The 21,011-nt window shown below is 39.6% G+C and overlaps 1 protein-coding gene across 1 annotated transcript in view; it reads right to left on the reverse strand.

Annotated features, from left to right (window-relative positions):
* Positions 1 to 4,635: 4,635 nt before the first annotated feature.
* Positions 4,636 to 21,011, reverse strand: part of smc2 (structural maintenance of chromosomes 2) — a 47,906-nt gene continuing 31,530 nt past the window's right edge. Inside the window, exons 16-24 of the mRNA XM_048527973.2 lie at positions 19,760 to 19,884; positions 18,201 to 18,394; positions 16,131 to 16,274; positions 15,846 to 16,040; positions 12,607 to 12,807; positions 11,199 to 11,315; positions 10,297 to 10,457; positions 7,126 to 7,273; positions 4,636 to 5,139 (exon numbers count right to left, since the gene is read on the reverse strand). Of these exons, the coding sequence (XP_048383930.1) occupies positions 4,948 to 5,139; positions 7,126 to 7,273; positions 10,297 to 10,457; positions 11,199 to 11,315; positions 12,607 to 12,807; positions 15,846 to 16,040; positions 16,131 to 16,274; positions 18,201 to 18,394; positions 19,760 to 19,884 (1,477 nt within the window). The 3' untranslated portion in view covers positions 4,636 to 4,947. The remainder of the gene's footprint in view (positions 5,140 to 7,125; positions 7,274 to 10,296; positions 10,458 to 11,198; positions 11,316 to 12,606; positions 12,808 to 15,845; positions 16,041 to 16,130; positions 16,275 to 18,200; positions 18,395 to 19,759; positions 19,885 to 21,011) is intronic.

The following is a 21,011-nucleotide window of genomic DNA, read 5'->3' on the forward strand; positions in this document are numbered from 1 at the left end:
CACTTATTCAGAGAAGTGATGGCATCCATCACATTCATGACTTATATCTTATAGATGGTGAACAGACTTTACTGCAGGATTCCTAGCCCCTAACCTGCTTTCATAGCCACAGTATTTATATGGCTAGTCAAGTTCAGTTTCAATGGCAAATCCCAGAATATTGACAAAGGAAATTCATCTTTGGTAATGTCATTAAATGTCAAGGAAAAACATTCTTTCTTGTTGGACATGGTTATTTTTGATGCAAGTGGCAAGTGACGTTTGTGCTACACTAATCAGCCCAAGTCTGGATGTTGTTCAGGTTTTGCTGCATTTTGATATGGGCTGCTTCAGGACCTGAAGAGTTGCAAATGGCACTCAACATTGCTGAAGGTGATTGTGCCAAGAACATTACCCCAAGGAACTCTTCAGTGATGACCTGGAACTAAGATGATTGGTCTTTCTTTGTAATAGGTATGACTCTAACCAGTGGAAAACTTTGCCCGATTCTTACCAACTCGACTTTTGCCAGGGCTGTTTCATGTGTTAAACGTAGTCTTGGTACCAAAGGCAGTCACTCTTCCCTCACTGCTCAAGTTTAACTCTTTTGTCCATACTTGGACTAAGACTGTAATGAGGTCCAGAGCTGTGTGGCCCTGGCAGAACCCAAAATAAACACCAGGAGCAGGTGCCACTTCAAAGCACTGACCATGACCCTGTCCATTACTTTGCTGATGATTAGAAGGTGGATCGATGGAATGTTAGTTGTTTGGGTTCGTGTTGGGGCTGTACTGAGAAACAAGATTCATAACACTTGAATTGGGTGAAATAAGCCTCATCAAGGCTGCTCTGCCAGCGAATAGAATCATGGTTGATCAGACTGTTCCACAATCCCCAACTACATAACCTTTCACCCCCTTTTCAAACACCTCTCTACCTTTGCCTTAAAATATTCAGAGTGCCTTCCTCAAAAACTGGTGGAAGCTAAAATCCAAAGTCTCACAACCCTCTGAGAAAATTCTGCTCTTTTGTCTTAAATAGGCAACCACTTATTTTTAAACACTGACCTAGAGTTCTAGATAGCCCCATGAAAGGAAGCATTCTTTCTACACCTACTCTGCCGACTCCTCAGGATTTTGCTTCAATTTGTCAAGTCATCTTACTTTTCTGAACTCCAGTGGATAAACCCAGCTTATCCAACCTGCTCTGAGAAGATCAACTGCCCATTCCACATTTTAGTCTAGTAAATCTTTGAACTGCTTTTGACATATCTATATCCTTCCTTTAATAAGACTGATATTTCACACAGTAAAGAGGATATGATTGCACCACTGTCCTGTATAACTGAAGCATATGCCCTCTACTCCTGTATACAGTTCCACTTGCATTAAATAAAATTCCATTAGGTTCCTAATTACTCACTGTAGTTGCATAACAACCTTTTGTGATTCTTGCACCAGGATGTCCAGATCCTATTCTTGTTATTGTCCAGCAAACTCAAAAATAATATTATGTCTTCACTGCCAAAACAGAATTTTCACATTTTCCATCATTATAATCTTTCTGTCAAATCTTTACTCTGTCACTTAACCAACCCAGCTCTTTGTAGCTACTTTTCTTATTTTCTGATCCCTTCATCCAAGGAATTTGTCAAATGATTCAAAAAGGTTTCCTAAATCAATATGTAGAAAGCCCTACTCAGGAGAGTGCAACATTGGACCACCTCTTAGGAAACACGGCCGGGCAAGTGACTGAAGTGTCAGTTGGAGAGCACATTGGGTCTCTTAGTTTTAACATAGTTATGGAAAAAGATAGGACAATTCCACAGGTTAAGCTGCTAAACTGGAGCAGGGCCAAAGGCAGGATCTAGAAGAGGTCGATTGGGTGAGTCTGTTTTAAGGAAAAGGAACAAGTGGCAAATGGGAGGCTTGTGCTATCAAGACTCCAGGGACAGTATGTTAAGATGAAGGGAAAGGCTGGCAGGTTTAGGGATCCCTGGCTGATGAGGGACCTTAGAATCCATAAAGCATAGAAACAGGCTATTTGGTCCAACAAGTCCACACTCCCCCTCCCACCCAGACCCATTCCCCTAACCCTGTATTTCCCATGTCTAATCCACCTAACCTAAGCATCCCTGGGCACTATGGGCAAGTTAGCATAGCCAATCCACCTACTGCCCACATCTTTGGGCTGTGGGAGGAAACTGAACCACCCAGAGGAAACCCACCCACAGGGAGAATGTGCAAACTCCACACTTACAGTCACCCAAGGCTGGAATTGAACCCAGGTCGCTGGCACTGAGAGGCAGCGGTGCTAACCACTGAGCCACCGTGCTGCTCCCAAAAACAGTCAACATGTTAAGGCTCTTGTCAGGAAGAAGAGGGCAACATAAATTGGGTTTAAGCTATCAGGCTCAGGTGAATCCCTAGATGGCTAGAAAAAGTGTAGGAACACACTCAAGAGGGAAATCAGAAGGGCAAAAAGAAGGTATGAAATGGGTCTGGCAGATAAGGTTAAAGATAATCCCAAAAGGTTTTACAGCTATATTTAAAGTAAAAGGGTGGCTAGAGAGAGAATAGGTCCTCTCAAATATTGCATGTTTGCAGCGTTAAAGTGCATTAAGGTAGATAAATCCCCTGGGCCTGATCAACTTCATAGTCGGATGTCGTGGGATGCTAACCAAGAAATTGCAGAGGCCCTTACAGAAATTTTTGCTTCATCTTTAGCCACTGGAAGAGTTCCAGAAGACTGTAAGATGGCTAATGTTGTTCCATTGTTTAAGAAAGGTAACAAAGACAAGCCAGGGAACCACAGGCCATTAAGCCTGACATCAGTGGTAGGCTAGTTATTGAAGACAATTTGTAGGGACAGGATAAACCAACTTTTGGAGAGTCGGCATTGATTTGTGTGTGGGAAGTCATGTCTGGCAAATCTGGAGTTTGTTTTTTGAACAGATAACCATGAGAATGGATGAGGGTAGGGTAGTGAATGTTGTCTAAATGGATTCTGACAAGGTCCCACACAGCAGGCTAGTCATGAAAGTTAGGTTGCATGAGATTGAGGAAAGCTGGCTAAATGGATTCAAAACTGGCTCGATGGTAGGAAGCAGAGGATGATGGTGTAAGGAACAGAAACAAAGTTGCTGGAAAAGCTCAGCAGGTCTGGCACCATCTGTGAAGAAAACAAAAAAAATCAGTGAACGTTTTGGGTCCAGTGACCCTTCATCAGAACTGATACTGGCTAGGAAAACGTCAACTTATTAGATGGTTGAAGGTTGTTTCTCAGACTGGAGGCTTGTGACTAGTGGTTTACCACAGGGGCTGGTACTGGGACCTTTGTAATTTACATAAATGATCTGGATGTGAGTGTACAAGACATGATTACTAAGTTTGCAGATGGTACAAAATTAGAAGGTATTGTTGATAGCGAAGAAGGTTATCAAAAATTAAAAAGGGTTCTTGATCAGGTGGAGAAGTGGGCTGAGGATTGGCAAATGCAATTCAATACAGATAAGTGTAAGGTGTTGTATTGTGTAAAGTCAAACAGTACATACAGTAAATGGTAAGGTCCTGAGGAGTGTTGTGAAACAAAGGGACCTAGCAGTACAAGTACACAGTTTGTTGAAAGCGGTGTCACAGATGGACAGGGTGGTGAAGAAGGCAGTTAGCATGCTGCCCTTCATTGGTTGAGGCATTCAGTATAAGAGTTGGGATGTTATAGTTGTATAGGTCATTGGTGAGGCTGCACTTGGAGTACTATGTCACCCTGTCATAGGAAAAACACAGTTAAACCAGAAAATATGCAAAGAAGATTTACAAGGATGTTGCCACAACTAGCAGGCCTGAGTTATAGGGAGAGGTTGACCAGGATAGGACTTTATTCCTTCGAACGTAGGAGAATGAGGAGTGACCTTATTCAGGTGTATAAAATCATAAGGGGCATAGATGAATGCAAATAGTCTTACCCCCACCGCCCAGTGATGTGAAATTGAAGCCAGAGGGCATAGGTTTAAGGTGACAGGTGATAGATTTAAGGAGGACTTGAGGGGCAACTGCTTCACGCAGATAGTGGTTCGTATATGGAATGGGTTGCTGGAGAAAGTGACTGACGGAGGTACAACAGCAACATTTAAAAACATTTGGATAGGTACATGGATGAGAAGGGTTTACAGGGATGTGGACCAAATGTGTGCAATTAGAACTAGTTGAGTGGGCACCATGGTCATGTATGACTAAGTCAGTAGAACAAATTAGCTAGGGATGTAGCTTTGGGGTTGAAGTTACAAGGAAGAATCAACAATGTGAGATGATCCTTGGGGCCTAATTTTAATCTAATCAAGTTAAAATCAGGCGCTTTATGTCAATTGTGCGTTGAAGGGTGGGGCCACTGTGGAAGAGTTTAATAACAATATGAGCATTGTTGTGATAATTTAAAGAAAGACAAAGATTGAGAGGTGGATTATCCTTATCTTGCATCTAGCCCAACAGCATTAGATACATTAATGCACATGAATATGCAACAGAATCAGTTAAAGTCTTGTGCAGGAACTTTACCAAACATCATTTAGGAAAGAAGCAACAGATACCAGAATAAAACTGAGTCAGAAGGCAATCAAAATCATAAACTAACTGTATATAATTCCTTTACTGTCACACAAAATATAACAGTTTTAAGCTTAAATCAAAAATGTTTTGTTTTAATTTGTCCCTCTATTTGCTCAGTGTTTTGAAACATTGATGCAAAAAATACACTAGTTTTTTTTAAAACATGTTCATCATCTTCCAGGAAAAGGATTCATTATTATAAAGGAAAAAGCAGTTTATTAGAAATATTAAAACAACTACAAAACAGTATGCAAAAATATAAAGAAAAACAAAAAGTAACTTTGCTGTACAGTTTTACATATACAGGAGATGGCATGTACAGTTCAATATAGCCATTTGAGAGATGCCAGTCAGTGCTTCAGAATTATATTTGAAGTCTGTTTCTCTTCTCCTGAGTTTTATCTTTATCTGCTCGGCCTGGAAGGCGATTAAGTGTGACTGAACTATTCTGACTCTGAGCAAATCTTGTAACTGTTGACACGCCATCCACAAATTTTGTTTTGAACAAGACATTAGCATTGGTGAACATGCCATCCTTTAGTGATACGACGATAAACTGTAGGAGTTTAATTTTTAAAAAAAGGTTACTTTGTCAGCAATGTAGTGTTTTTGAAAAAAAAGATTCCTACCTTCTATTTCTCCCATATAGATGCAGCAGTGAGAAAGTAGTATTATAGTAACCAGTAATAGAATGAGAATGGAGTTTGTACAGTCTCAGTAATAATTGAACTTTCCCATTCATTGACAAACCTCCATGTGTCAAAGTCAGAAGTAGACAATCCAGTGTTAGAGGTAGAGTTGTTTGGAAAGACTGAAAAAAAGGGCTTTCTGAAGCCACTGAGAAATCATCTTGCCAAACACAAAATGTACACGTTCTCATCAGCAAAAGATGAATTTACAGTTGGTGCCAATGGTCTCTACATCCACAAGAGTAGTAGATGCTAGAAAAAAGGACATTTCAAGAGCTAACCTGAATGCTGCAATGGAGAGACTTCAGGATCTTTTATATGACCAATGTAAAATAGACAGAATGTCCTTATTGTTCATAATTATCTCATGGCCAGCCTTCAATTCTTGCCACAGCTTATGCTCAACCCGTTTGACTTTCCATTTTATTCCCTATGTGAACATTTTCCCCAATCTCTGCCCTCCTTTCAAAGGCCCATTAGTGACCAAGACTTCAACACCACTGTTGCCAATTTTCAAACATCCCTAGAATTTGCATACTTACAAATCACAACAGTCATTTGGCACATATTAGATTAACTATATAGGAAAATTTGAAGATATCCCTTTAATAGGTTTCAAGTGTCTCAAAATTCCAGGGCTTCTGTCTTTTCCTTTCTACTAAGAAATTCATTCCATAAGCTATTTCAAAGGAAGAACTTTCTGATCAATCCAAATCTTACTTTAAGAATAGTTTTAATTCAGGTCTATTTGTTGTGCACTATTCAGCAATGGAAATATTCCTGTTCTATGAAGCTTCCTCCAAGCATCTCTTCCAGAGCTAAAGAAATCTTGAATTCATGTGGCACATTTAAATGCAGCAAAATGTCCCAAGCTGCCTCACAGAATAACAATTGAATAAAAATGGACACTGGGCAAAGCAGTCCAAGGTGTTCCCTACTTTCAAATTGCTGCAGAGCTCTGACATTCCCCCTACACCTTTACCATTACTCAAGTGCCTTCCTTGCATCTTGGTGATCAGAAACAGATCTTCTACCCAGGTTTCAGTGCAAGATATCTAGGGCTCTTTCATCTTCATTATTGATTACTTTAACTCATTCAGCTGCTTCTTTTCTAAAGCAATGTTGGTTGCAATATTTCATCCGCTAATTCAACGAGCTAGGCACTGTCAATTTGTGAACCATGGGTGAGTGTTGACAGGGTTTTCAAATGCTGAGACATCACCTTAAGTCTGATTCTTCCCCAAAAGGACACTCAATGTGCACTGACACCAATCAGCAGCAACAATCTTGGACAAATTGGGATGCTCCAATTGGAATGCAACAACGAGAACTGAACCTGTGACTTTTTGCTCAGCTACTGAAAGTAAAATTCAGCTGTTCCTCAGTTGGTCAACTGTTAAGACAATGAGTAACAGATATATATAGAAAGGTTCCATAGCTTATCCAGAGCTCATGTTCTTAGCACACATATTAATAGGACTACTAAAATTAGCCTCTATGCTCTGGATCAGGAAGGGGCAAACTGTTGTTAGTTAGTGTCCAACAATGTCTGTTTGAAACATTAGTGCAGCAGACTAATATTGCTGAGGTCCTAATATTAAAACAGCTGACTAAATGCTCAAAAAAACACGAACAGAATGCAGATACAGTGGGGGCTCAGGCCTACATGGAGCTAAGCCTCATTGAGAAATAAATGCTTCAGGAATGTAAAGGTAAGAAAGAAAGATAAAAGCAGCATAGGAATGAGACAGGAAAGGCAAAAGGGAGCAGAAATTGTAGAGTTTGAATAATACAGGGCTGAAAACTGTATTAATTCAGTTAGCTGCTCTTTTAAAAAAATATTAATTACATACCTGTGAGTGCTGAAAATGTGTTCGCAACATTTGCCCAATGTTCTGAGTATGAGAAAGATCCAGAGCTGCATCAACTTCGTCCAGAATGTAAATTGGAGCAGGTTTAAACAGCAACATTGCAAGGATCAGAGACAGAGCCACCAATGACCTTTAGAGTATATTAAATAAAAGAACCAGTCACATTCCATTACTCTAACAGAATTTGCATGAAAAAAAAACTGGACTCTATAAATTTGAAGAAATGAAGTGTTAACTCAGTATACGTTACACTGTCAAAGCTCAGTCATTGTTGTTTCTCATACGCAGAGCTATGGTTCAAAATTGTCTCTCTGACCTACTTAAGAGTGCTACATTGATATGGAAGCACATGCTTGACATTGCCATATCAGAGTAAAATTACAAGCTAAATGCTTGCAACTAAAACCCATCAAGTTTTTATGTCACTAGAACGGGCATCTATCTAACTTGTTTCATGTATCAGTCTGAATAAGATTATGCTCTTGTTCTCTTCAAAAATTGAAGAAATATAGGTGGCAGTTGCAGAGAAGAGAAAAAAAGGAGAGGTTGATGCAAGTACAACCAAAGGTTGATACCCTCACACTGTAGGTGATATGGCCTTGGAAAAAGTTACAAGAATGATATAAAGTTAAAGAGTTTAATTTACTCTAGGTTAAAATAGAGCTAAAAGCGAACAGTGGAGATTTATAAAATTACGAAAACAATAATCAACACAGTTTAAAGATAGATGGGGAGAAGTCCAACCACACAAAGTAGTAATCAACTGCATATTCCCAGGGAGTAGCAAGTCTTTGGAACATGTTGCTAGCTGCTGCATTATGTGCTGACTCATTCTGTATAATATCAAGAGAATCAGTTTTTTTTTAAAAATTGGAGCAGAGACCACACCAAACAGAAGGTGAAAGGATTAACAAATAAACACATGATCCGCATAATATCTGGGACTAGCTTTCATCACTTCATGAGGTTGAAAGGGAAATTTCCATTTACTTTGCTCTCTCACTGATTTGGTAATTTTGTCTCCTTCAGGACTCTAAGTGGATATACCTAGGTAAAATAATCCAGTCAGCTAGCTTGATGGACCTTACTCCAAAAGGCATGTTATGTTGTTTTTAAATTATTCTGTTGTATCTCTATAAAAAGGCTTTCAAAATTGTTGCTGAAGTTTCATACCTCTGTATCATTTGTCAGATGCCATTTCCCTTACCTCTGCAAATTACAAATGCAATTTGTCTGATGCTGTCTCTTTTTCAGTCTTCTGAGCTTTCATCTACCTTTCATTTATTTATCCTACTACCATTAACATGGCCTTTGCCTTTTGCTCTAGGGTACCTCTACCATCTGTTCCACTTGTTCCTCCACTTTTCTGCAGCAAAAAACCCACCACCTTTTCAACCCTCTCCAGTTCAAAGAGTTATACGAGATTTAAAATGTTGATTTTGTTTTGCTCTCCACAGATGCAGAGTTTCACCAGCACACTGTTATAATTTTTTAAAAAATTAACACATTTTCCTAATCAACATGTTCAGAGCTATTATTACACACCTCTGGAGCAGGTGGGACAAGAACCTGGTCCGGGGCAGAGAAGCACATTGTTTTCATTACTGACCTTTTAAGTGTCTTGGGTAATAATTTGTTAGTAAGTCAAAAGAGAATAATTGGAAAATGTGTTACCAATTGTCTTGATGTTATTGTGTTGGATGAGTTGTCAAACCAAAGTTCCTTCCTGCCCTCTCTGATGAATATAAAAGACCCAAACCCTTTGAAGAGCAGGTGAGTCACCAGTGTCCTGGCCGATATTTGTCAGCTCACAGAGAAAACAGTATATCTGACCATTATCTCAGAGAGGAATGTGACTGACTGGACTCAGTGGGTTGAATGGACCCTTTCTGTATCACGATTCTATGACAAGGACATAGGTGCAAAACTGAGGCAACTTCTGGCTGATTTCTCTCTGCATTATTTCTGTTCTTTTTAAAAGTGGTGAACGTATTTTTTCAATGCAGCAACATAAGGCATGGAAGCAAAAGCAAAATACTATGGATGGCTGAAATTAAATAAAAGCAAGTGAAGCAGCATTTGTGGCAAGAGGAAAAAAGTTGATAAAAAATAATCAACCTGAAACATCAACTTTGCTTCTCTCTTGCTGGATGCTGCCTGACTTATTGAATCCATTAAATAAAACAATGACCATTAAATAAAACAATGAATGCTGAAAATAAAGTATGAGTTTTTAACATCCAGTTATTGCAGTCTGCTATTCTAACCTCAGCAGCCTCTGAGCAAAGGCCCTTGCGTAAAGCGAGTACCCAATCTCCAAGAAAACAGATGAGTGGAAAGTGACTAATGAAGCTGGAAGAGGCTGTACAGTTACCAAGAAAGCAGCTGTCAAAACAATGTTGGAAAAATCAAGTAAATAGAGGGGCCAGAAGATGATTCTTGATTCATTTTAAACAACAAGTATTGGCAGTTAAACGACATTCTCTATTGGCAAAGGGAACAGCTTTTTTTAAAAGAAAAAAGGTTCTTAACAAGACCTTACTTTATGCAATTACCTTGTTTCTCCCAAACAAGAGTTATATATGAAAGCAGTTAATTGGTGCAATGGGACCCTGTTTTTCTTCATAAATGCCTGACCTGCTGAATATTTTCAGCAATTATTGTTTCAGAGTTTTGATATCAACAGTACTTCTGTAACTGCTGTATATCTTGAAGGCATTGTGAAAGGTACCATATAAATGACAGTTCTAGCTTTCTAAACGGTGTCAGATGAATAACAGAAATTTCACATGCAGTTTAGGCTGAAATTCAAAATGTCAAGAGTTTAACAACAAGGTTAAAGGTTTCCTAGACTTTATAAGCTATGGACAATTGTACAGTCTCATCAGTTCTAGTACACAGACCAGCCTGTCTACCTGTAGATATGCAGGGCACTTATGAATCCTCCAAAGCTGGGGCCAAGTTGGTTTGAAGCCCAGGTTCTCACTCGGTAGGTGACAAACTTCGACAACATATTCTTGTGAAAATTACAGCAAAGTTACTTTAGGGGAAAACCAAAGGTTCTGGATGAAAGCAGCCGAAGGTTGACGGGGGCAGTATTTACATTAAAAGATAAATAACATTAAGAAATCCAGTAAAAATGTAAAGACAGACCTTTGTCCACCACTAAGCTCGGTAAGGTTGTCCTTCCAGGCATCTCCAAGAGCTACTTTGAATTCAACTCCATCTAGAATGGTCTTGCCTTCAGGAGGTACCAACATGGCATTAGCTCCAGGAAGCAATGTGGAGAAAATTGAGCCAAAATCTTTGTCTACCTGTTAAGTCATAAAACAAAAATAATATTGGCCCTCATCCTAAGGTGAAAACATACTGATTACGGTTTACTTATTTCAGGAGCTTCATACAAGTTGCACATTCTACTTAGTCACAACTCGATAAGCAATCCACATCTCTAGATTCTTTACTTTAGATGTCAGTAATGGTATGGAGGTCTTTTAAGAGTTATAATGTACAATAAATTCACACACATTTGAAACAAAAAGTCCACATGCATTGAAATCATATATTAAAGTCTAAAAGGTACAGTTTGTGGAGTATTACAGTTTTCAGTCCACTCTAAACAGATGCAATGAGGGTCAATTGTCTCATTCCAGACTTTTAGCAATCCAATTTGAAGAATGTATGTGCCTTCTTTAACCCCACAGCCAAAACAGGCAAAAATGACAGTTGTTTTCTTTTTATTTGTCTATTAACAATAGGAAAGAAAGTAAAAAATGAGAAAATATTATATTCAAAGAAAGCCCCAGGCATTCTGACTACTTCAGTTTGAGGTCTGTGAATCCTTTGCTTTGAATTATTAATCCTAGGTCTTATCCAATGAGTCCTAATTATTTCTTACAACTAATTATTAATATTCAGCCAGTATCACTTGTGCTTTACTTGATGTAATTATTGACTTGATTTCTGCTTATTTTGCCTTGTACATTTTGTTTCTTCAAAAACAATGAAAACATCATCCATCCCAACAAAATACAGATATAAGCATTAATCTTTACCTGTTTCCAAGCAACATTGAGAGCTTCATTTTTCTTTTTATCCAGCTCTTCAATCGTTGAAAGAATTTTGGCTTTGTCATTTTGAACGATCCTTTTTTTCTTCATCAAATCATTGTACTGTGAATAAGCATAAACGGGAGTTCGCTTAGAAATTATGAATGTTCTCTTCTGCATTTGCACCTTTCTCACACACGTTAAATATGCAGGCAGGACGGACGATGTGTGGTGGCGTAGTGGTAATGTCACTAGATGAGCAATGCAAAGGCCCATGCTAATTCTCTTGGGGCATGGGTTCAAATCTCACTGCAACAGCTGGTGGAATTTCATTTCAATTAACAAATATCTGCAACATAAAGCTGATCTCGGTAATAGTGACCTTGAAAACTATCACTGATCATTGAAAACAACCATCTTTTTCATTAGTGTTCTTTAGGAAAGGAAATTTGTTAACTTTACTGTGTCTGACTAATGTGTTACTCCAGATCCACAGCAATGTAGTTGACTCAAACAACCTCAGACTGTCTACCAAGTCATTCAATTCAAGGGAAATTAAGGATGGGCAACAATTGCTGGCCTTGCAAGAGAGCCCACATCTCATGAAGGAACAACAAAATAAGGTGACCTTTAGATACCTTTGGACATAATTCTCAATTACATCATAGAAACCCACTTGTAATTTTAATGGGTATGCGCACAATGCAATTACGTAGGACAAATCCAACAGCCTTAAAAACCTTATGTGCTGTTTACAGTTTTACTGCCAATCTTTTCAAATCTATGGGATATTTGTTCATTACAAAACAAATAGTTGGCAGGAATGCCAAGTTAGAAGGTGAAACAAAAACAGAACTGTTCCAAGTGCCAGCCACCAAAACATCCACTCTTTCAACTAGAGGATGAACATGGCTCTTAATTATAGCTATTAACAAGGCTATGATTACCATTTTTGAAAAGAAAAACAGCTGCAGGGGATGCATGTCAGCATGTATGCATATCGTTGCTCTTATTTAATAACAGATTTTTTTAAATAGCAGAACAAATGAATCATGCCCAATACTTATGGAATAACATATCATATCATTGGCAGGGCGAAATAAAAAGCTCTTGTATGCAAAGACAGCCTTGAGTCCCCATAAGCTGCTATGATTAATAGGCAACTAAATATTATACAGTTATGTTTGCTGCAGGGATATTTTTTTCAAGACCAAATGTAAGGCCAAAGAGAATCAAATTTATTTACATTTAAGGAGGACCTAAGGTGCTCTTGTATTTAGTAGAAAGTAAAATAGCTCTGCCAACTGCCTGAACAGATATGCAGGGAATAAAGCATCAGCTCTATGAACATGAGAGCTACAAATTTGTTTTCGTTTCTTTTGTATTCTAAAGTGATTTAAATGTAAAGTCATACCCGCTCCTCTGCTTGGCTTAGCATGCTCATTGCCCTCACATTCACATTTTTGCCCAGTGTATCTTTCTTCTCCTGTAACTGCTGAAGCCGCTGGCCTGCTTCTTTAGGATTATTTGCTTTAAAATCATAGACTGTGTTGGGCTGGCCAAAGAGATGTTTTTCAGAAGAAATCCACTCATACTCCTTCAGCATTTTGGTCACCTGCACAAGTTTTAAATAGATCAAGAAAAGGAAGAGAGCTATTGTAAAGATCAACAATATAATTCCAAGTTCTTCTTAAACAAATCCTGCTAGATATTTGATTCATGAAGAAAATTTCATTCTTTTTGATGGCACTGGAAACTAACTGCCCAACTATTTGCCAAAAGCTTGCAAACACAATTTGCCTTCTGTACTCATTTGCACCAGGTATGGAATTTCTAAGTAATTCTTACTCTGACATTTAAAAGAACACAACAACATTTTGGGTACTGTTTGCATATTTAATGGGAATTGCAATTACGTTAAGTGCATAGAGGCTTATGGTCACCAGAGTGTTGATTATTTTAATAATGGTGTCAAGTTACAAGAAGTTCCATATTCAGCCTGACAATTGGAATTCGCAAGTGACGGAAAGGAAAGGAAGGCAGAATTCATAAGCTTAAAAGACCTTGGGAAACCTTTATAGCACACAGCTACTACAGTCTACATCTCTGCCTCATTTACCTGATCCCTCAAATGGTCTTCCTCCAGCAGTCACCAAGACCAAAAACAATTCCCACAAACGTCTGTCTCCAGCCTCATGCAGAGACAGAATTTTGACATATTGCTTGATTTAAGAGTACAATATCATTCTCCATACAAGACCAGTTTTACCCCATAGCATAACCAGTTATCAACCGTCTCTCCCCTAAAACTCTACCCCGTACTTATCATTTCACAAATAGACTTCTCCAAGGCTCTCCTGACCAACCAGTCTTTCCCACCAACGAGCTACTTAGTGTTGGAACTTCATTCCTGCTGTCCTTATCATGTTCTGCTGACTTGCTGCATTCTGGCAAATTGACAGGTCTCTCTCAGACCGTCTTCCAACATAGGCCCAACTGTTGCTCAATATTTCACCCATGCTTTCCATCACTCTCATCAGCCTTCCCTGCTCAGTATACCCCTGGTGGTCAGATGATCTCAAGTTACCTCCTTGTATGCATACGGATAGTGCCGTTAGTTTGTTTCATGGAGTAAAATGGTCAAAAAGTGAGGAACATGATTCAAAGCATTAATTTTACAAAATCATTAAAATGTGAATGTAAGACAATGTAACATGAAACAAGTTTATTTAGTCACTACAATCACTAATTCATTTTTATTTTCATGTAAACCTGCTTGCTTTCATAAGAATTCTAACAATTTTTAATTTTTATTAGAAGGTAGACCTAAACCTGAAAAGGGGTAAAAGATCTTTTTATTTGCTAGAGCATGAGAAACACCAGCATTTATAGATCTGAAATAGAAGTTTATGACAGACCTCAATATAGAAACCAACTGGGCCTGCTTTACATTTAACAATAGATACCAATATTGATGGAGGATGTATTAAACAATTTGTCATGGATTTAAGATAACAAAGTGTAGGGCTGGATGAACACAGCAGGCCAAGCAGCATCTTAGGAGCACAAAAGCTGACATTTTGGGCCTAGACCCTTCACCTTTCTGATGAAGGGTCTAGGCCCAAAACGTCAGCTTTTGTGCTCCTAAGATTCTGCTGGGTCTGCTGTGTTCATCCAGCCCCACACTTTGTTATCTTGGATTCTCCAGCATCTGCAGTTCCCATTATCTTTTGTCATGGATTTAGATCTGTTATGGAACTTTCAGTCAAGTAACACTAAACTTTTACATAAATGTATGCTCAGTTTTTACAGCTGAGTCACCATATATATTTTGCCATCTTCAATATGGAAAAGTAATTAGAAGAATAAGACAGAGATAATGGGAACTGGCGATGCTGGAGAATCCAAGATAACAAAGTCTGAAGCTGGATGAACACAGAAGCCAAGCGGCATCTTAGGAGCACAAAAGCTGACGTTTCGGGCCTAGAGCCTTCCTCAGAGAGGAGGATGGGGAGAGGGTTCTGAAATAAATAGGGAGAGAGGGGAAGGTGGACTGAAGATGGATAGAGGAGAAGATAGGTGCAGAGGAGAGTATGGGTGGGGAGGTAGGGAAGGGATAGATCAGTCCGGGGAGGACGGACAGGTCAAGGGGGCGGGATGAGGTTACTAGGTGGGAAATGGAGGTGCGGCTTGAGGTGGGAGCAGGGGATAGGTGAGAGGAAGAACAGGTTAGGGAGGCGGGGACAAGCTGGGCTGGTTTTGGGATGCAGTAGCCCAGCTCATCCCCTACGCCCCACTCCATCCCCAAACCAGCCCAGCTTGTCCCCACCTCCCTAACCTGTTCTTCCTCTCACCTATCCCTTCCTCCCACCTCAAGCCACATCTCCATTTCCCACCTACTAACTTCATCCCGCCGTCTTGACCTGTCCGCCCTCCCCAGACTGACCTATCCCCTCCCTACCTCCCCACCCATATTCTCCTCTGCACCTATCTTCTCCTCTATCAATCTTCAGTCCGCCTCCCCCTCTCTCCCTATTTATTTCAGAACCCTCTCCCCCTCCCCCTCTCTGAAGAAGGGTCTAGGTCCAAAACGTCAGCTTTTGTGCTCCTAAGATGCTGCTTGGCCTGCTGTGTTCATCCAGTTTCACACTTTGTTATCTTACGAGAATAAGACAGATTGTTGGATTGGTGATGCAAGTTTACAAAGATTTAACAACAAATTTGCTCTTATCATTCAGGTTACATTCAAATCACTCTGTCTAATTTAAGTTGCCATGCTCTTGAGCAACAGCATTTGAAAGAGTCGTCTTGGCAAGGTTCCCATAGGCAGTGGAAAGGAAACTATGCCCTCTGTTTGTGCCAGCCTGTAAGTCTCTTTTGGAAAATTGGACAGGGAAAACAGTGTGCAGAATTGTCACCATAAGCAACTAGCTAAGCCATGACCTGATCACAGGAAGTCCACTCAAGGACCACCAACCATCTTTAAGGGTAGTGAAAGCAGATTATGAGTAGCTCAGTTTTGTGGTACCTACCCCATTTTTTAAACCCACAAAATGCATAATTCCTGGTAGGATGGCTACTAATTTGTAATTGTACAGGAGCTAATCTTTCCTTTAATCACTTATTACTTTCTCTTTATTCTCTTGTACTAACCTTAGCCGCAGCATCAGCAGTGTCCTTTTTATGTTTATTAATGTTGTGCTCCAATTCCTGAATTTTCAACTGTGCGTCATTTTTTTGTTTTACTAACTCAGATATAGAATTGGTTTTGATTTGTATTTCTTTATTCTGAGACTTTATGGCTTCCTTTTGTTTAGCCATATCATTCTGAGCCTTCTTCACGGCTTCCTACAATTAAAAGAAGACATACATACAATTACCAAAATTACATTACCTTCACTTTGTGAATCATAGGTTTCTATTTCAATATATTAGTACCTTATTATTAGCCACTTCTTCAGCCATGTTATCAATCTGTTCTTTGTAAGATTTGATGGCCTCATCCACAGCCTCAATCTGCTGTTTGTATGCAGTCTGTTCACGCTTCAACTCTTCCAGTTCCAAAACCAAGGCATCTACTTCCTACAGATACAGCATCACAAACTAGGATCAATGGAGGGGGAAAATAAAGCAAAAGGGACAGATTTTCCTCATTTCTCCTACACTTCATTTTAAAACACAACTGAAAACCCTCAATCAAACATCCATTCAAAAGGAACCAGCTTTTGTGAACTGAAACAAAACAAATTTTAAATAACTTCAACAAATTTACACTTTTTTAAACAGCCAGTGGGCCTGCATAGGAAATGTGGAAAATCTATTTTCAAATTGATATCTAACTTGCTTAAAATCATGTCTATGCCTTGATAAAAGAAATAATGCAGAACACATGCAGCATTTTTGTGTAATCTGCTACAGGAGCATTGCAAGATAGACTTGAAATATCTTTAAAAAGGAGACATTTCCCTGTGTTTTCAAACTGGATAACATTCTTTTCATATGAAGGCAACCTACATGAACCAAGCATTTGCCTTTACGCTTATTTTTAATTTTCCATTGCTTTTCTCCCATCATCCACCTTTGCCATAGAAACCAGGAGCATGAATAGGCCATTTCACTCTTTGAGTCTGCTCCACCATTCAATTAAATTATGTTTGGTCTTCTATCTCGACACTATATTCCCACTTTCTCCCATTCTTTGATGCCTTTAAAAAGAGCAATCCACCGTTAGGTCACCTCTGATACTACTCTTGGGGTCATATTATCCAATCCAATTTCCTCTCTACACAGTGGGCAGGTGAATGTGAAAATTAGAAACTTAGTAATACAAATCAACCCAGCAACCTACAGAAATAGGTTACTTCCAAAAGATCTGCACACACCTTTGACTCCACTTTTCTGTCACATATTACAGCGGGGGAACCCCACCAACCTCCGGATACAACACATCATCCTCTGACACTTCCGCCATCTACAATCCGACCCCAACACTAAAGACATTTTTCCAACCCCACACATTTTTCCAACCCCACCCTTTCGGAGAGCCACTCTCTCCGCGACTCCTTTGTCTGCTCAATATTCCTCTCCAACTCCACCACACCCGGCACTTTCCCCTGCAACCGCAGAAAGTGCTACACCTGCCCCCACACCTGCTCCCTCAACTCCATCCCAAGCTCCAAGATGACCTTCCACATCAAGCAGATGTTCACCTGCACATCCGCCAATGTGCTATACTGCATCCGCTGTACCCGGTGTGGCTACCTCTACATTGGGGAAACCAAGCGGAGGCTTGGGGACCACTTTGCAGAACACCTACGCTTGGTTCGCAATAAACAACTGCACCCCCCAGTCACGAACCACTTCAACTCCCCCTCCCATTCCTTAGGCAACATGTCCATCCTGGGCCTCCTGCAGTGCCATAATGATGCCACCCGTAGGTTGCAGGAACAGCAACTTATATTCCACTTGGGAACCCTGCAGCCTAATGGTATCAAAGTGGATTTCATCAGCTTCAAAATATCCCCTCCCACCACGGCATCCCAAAACCAGCCCAGCTCGTCCCCACCTCCCTAACCTGTTCTTCCTCTCACCTATCCCCTCCTCCCACCGCAACCCACACCTCCATTTCCTACCTATCCCGCCCCCTTGACCTGTCTGTCCTTCCTGGACTGACCTATCCCCTCCCTACCTCCCCACCCATACTCTCCTCTCCACCTATCTTCTCCTCTGTCCATCTTCAGTCCGCCTCCCCTTCTCTCCCTATTTATTTTAGAATCCTCTTCCTATCCCCCTTTTCTGATGAAGCATCTAGGCCTGAAATGTCAGCTTTTATGCTCCTAACATGCTGCTTGGCCTGCTGTGTTCATCCAGCCCCACACTTTGTTATCTCTAATCAGAGCTGTGCAACTTTGACTCACTACCAATTGGATTTCACTACACACAACAGATCTCTTATTCAGACAAACTGGATTTGCGACAAACTATACATCTCATTGCACTATTAAGCACCTGTTGTTTCCCTTTTGTCTTCTTGTTGGACAAGTCAGCCCTCTTTTTGGCATCATCAAGCTTTTCCTGAGCTTCCTTCAGTTCTTTCTCCCTCTCAAACTCTGCATTTTTCATCTTGTTTTCCAAGATCTTGTACTTTTCTTCAGCCTTCTTTTGAACTTCTTTTGTTTTTTTAAGTGTCTCTTCGCACTCACCTAAAATTAAAGGACATCATAAAATCTGTGCCAATTTAAAGGTCACGCTGCAGTACACTTTGTGGGTAACCTCTTTGTCTCAAGTGTACTCTGCTACTTTTTACTCAAACAGCCAAAGACTAAGTGGCTTACTGCAAATGAAAAATTAGTTGTCAAGACTTTTGTAGAAAGTAAACTATAGAAGGAAAAGTCTTGCAATGTGAAAAGGGTAGTTCCAAATACTAATCAAGAAAATGCCCCTTGCACCATTAAATTTATTTTCATTTGTATTTGAAGAAATTTAATTTACAGGAGGTGGCAGAGTAATGACTGAGTCACTGGATCAGTGATTTGCGTTCCCAGATTTACAATCTGAAGGCATGGGTTCAAAACCCACAATGTCAAGTAGTGGCACTGGAGTTCAATAAAAATATGGTGTTAAAAGTGAACCTAATGGTACCCACAGAATCACTGTCAACAGTTGTAAACACCCATCTGGTTCACTAACATTATTCAGGAAAGGAAATCCAAAATCCTTATCGAGTCCAGCCCACATGTGCCTCCAGCCCACATGTGCCTCCAGTCTCTCAGTAAAATAATTGACTCTTAACAGTCCTCTGAAAGAACCTAGCAAGCCAGTTCAAGAACAATAAACATTGGTGGACAATAAACATTGGCCAAGCCACTGATGACCACATCCCTTGTATCAAAACAAAGGTTATATTCAGGTCACTTTTACGAATTCAAGGCAAGTTATCCTGGAGAATTTAAAACCTTCTCCAGTTTCACATTACACCTCTCGTGAATACTTGTTTGTTAAATCAAGCTTCTTGAGCAGTTCCATGCATTCACAAAATTTACTTTTGACTTAAGTCACAAGGTTTTCTATAAAGAAACTCATTACTGAGTTTTAAAGCTTGAACAATTTATGCCATATGGCCTCAGATTATAAGGGTAATAGTAATTGCTGGATCTCTTTTTTGAAAGAAACAAAGTTCAGTCAAGGTCTTCCCTTTCCAAAGCCATGTTAGCTATCAAAGCTTATTTCACTAGGTATTTTTTCAGATTACTCTTTCAACATACAAAGCAGTAGATTCAATTCTAATGATACACCCCACTGTTGCTGTTTATCATTTTTAGTAACAATGTTAACAGAAACAAATGCCAGTCACCATACTGCAATGCCATCTCCCAGAAGTACTGCAAAGTAGCCATTTTACACAGTAACATTTAAACACACTTGGCAACATGTATTCAAAATTGAGGCCGTCTAAAATTGCACACTGGAGTATATACTTCTTTGACGATATTCTGCTTTCATGAAAATTATGCTTAAAATTTCACTAATTCATCCCTCTGACTCCTTACAGTTATGGTATCAAATACCAATAGTTTTTTGAAGGGTTTCAAATTCCTCCTGCTGTTTATGGTAGGAGCTCTGCTGAAGCTTTACTAATAGTAATTCTTCCTCCTGAGACTTTAATTCGCATTGCAGTTTCAGCTCTCGGTATCTGAAAAGATTTAAAAGAAACAAAAAGATTTGTATCATCAAACGTAACACATCAGAACACAAAAACGGGTATTTTCATTTTATTTACCGAATCGTTTCGGCCTAAATGGTTAAGTGTACAGTCAAGCCTTTCTCTTTCTTGTTCTTTGTTATGTCTGTACTTGTCATCCTTTTTATTACACTGCCAAAATTTAATTCATAAAACTTCACTGACCACAAACTTTAAATCTGGCCAGTGCCTTCTTCATAGGAGTCCAAAAGCATGCAAATACAAAAATGTACCTCTTTTCAGCAGCCTAGCTTTGCCACTACCAACTGACTTTTCAAAAAATAAGTATGATTTATACCTGTGGAACAGAACACGAGGAAAAGTTAGAATCAAATGGATTAGCGTGGCTCAAAGTTGGGAAGGAAAATGAAGAGAAGCCAGATATTTGTTTCTGGCTCAATTGGGTATTCATTCAGAATCAGAAGGGAAAGGTTTACAAAATAGCAGTGGGCACTTGGACTTACAAAGAATCAGTTGTCAACAACTTTTTTGCAATACACAAATAGATACCGGTGAAAAGAAGGTCAGTGCTGGCTACTTGGAACATTTTGAACTCTCTAAAAAAAAAAGCAAGTCCCAGTTAAGGCAAGTGGATCCTTAGGGAAGGGTATGGCTTGCTGGCCAGCAACTGCTACAGAGAGAGAAAAAAATAAGGCAGAGAATGAATAATCTCAATTATTATGTCAAAGAGGTTCATGGGCTCCTCTCATATTTTGGAGGCAAGAGTGGAGAACAGCCTAAGAACACAGTCAATAATGGGTAAAAAGAATAGAAATAGCTTTGCTTGTAAAACCGTGGGAGGTTTGAGCAGAGAGCAGCAAGGTCTGATAGCACCAAGAGATCCAGTCAAATTTGATGATGAATGGTTCAACTACATGTACGTCATAAACATTCAAGTCTATGCCTGTTGGACTCTAGGGTACAAATATGGGTAAAATACCAAAGGAGAAAGCTTCAAAATGGACAGAGAAGGCTTTTACTTGCACGTGAGCATCAAAGACAGAAGTAAGGAAGCGATTCAGAGGATTGGCAGATACAAATATATTTTGGTAAATGGAAGGCCAAAGGCTTAGACACTT

The sequence above is a fragment of the Stegostoma tigrinum genome, chromosome 3, assembly GCF_030684315.1.
Source record: "Stegostoma tigrinum isolate sSteTig4 chromosome 3, sSteTig4.hap1, whole genome shotgun sequence".
NCBI lineage: Eukaryota > Metazoa > Chordata > Chondrichthyes > Orectolobiformes > Stegostomatidae > Stegostoma > Stegostoma tigrinum.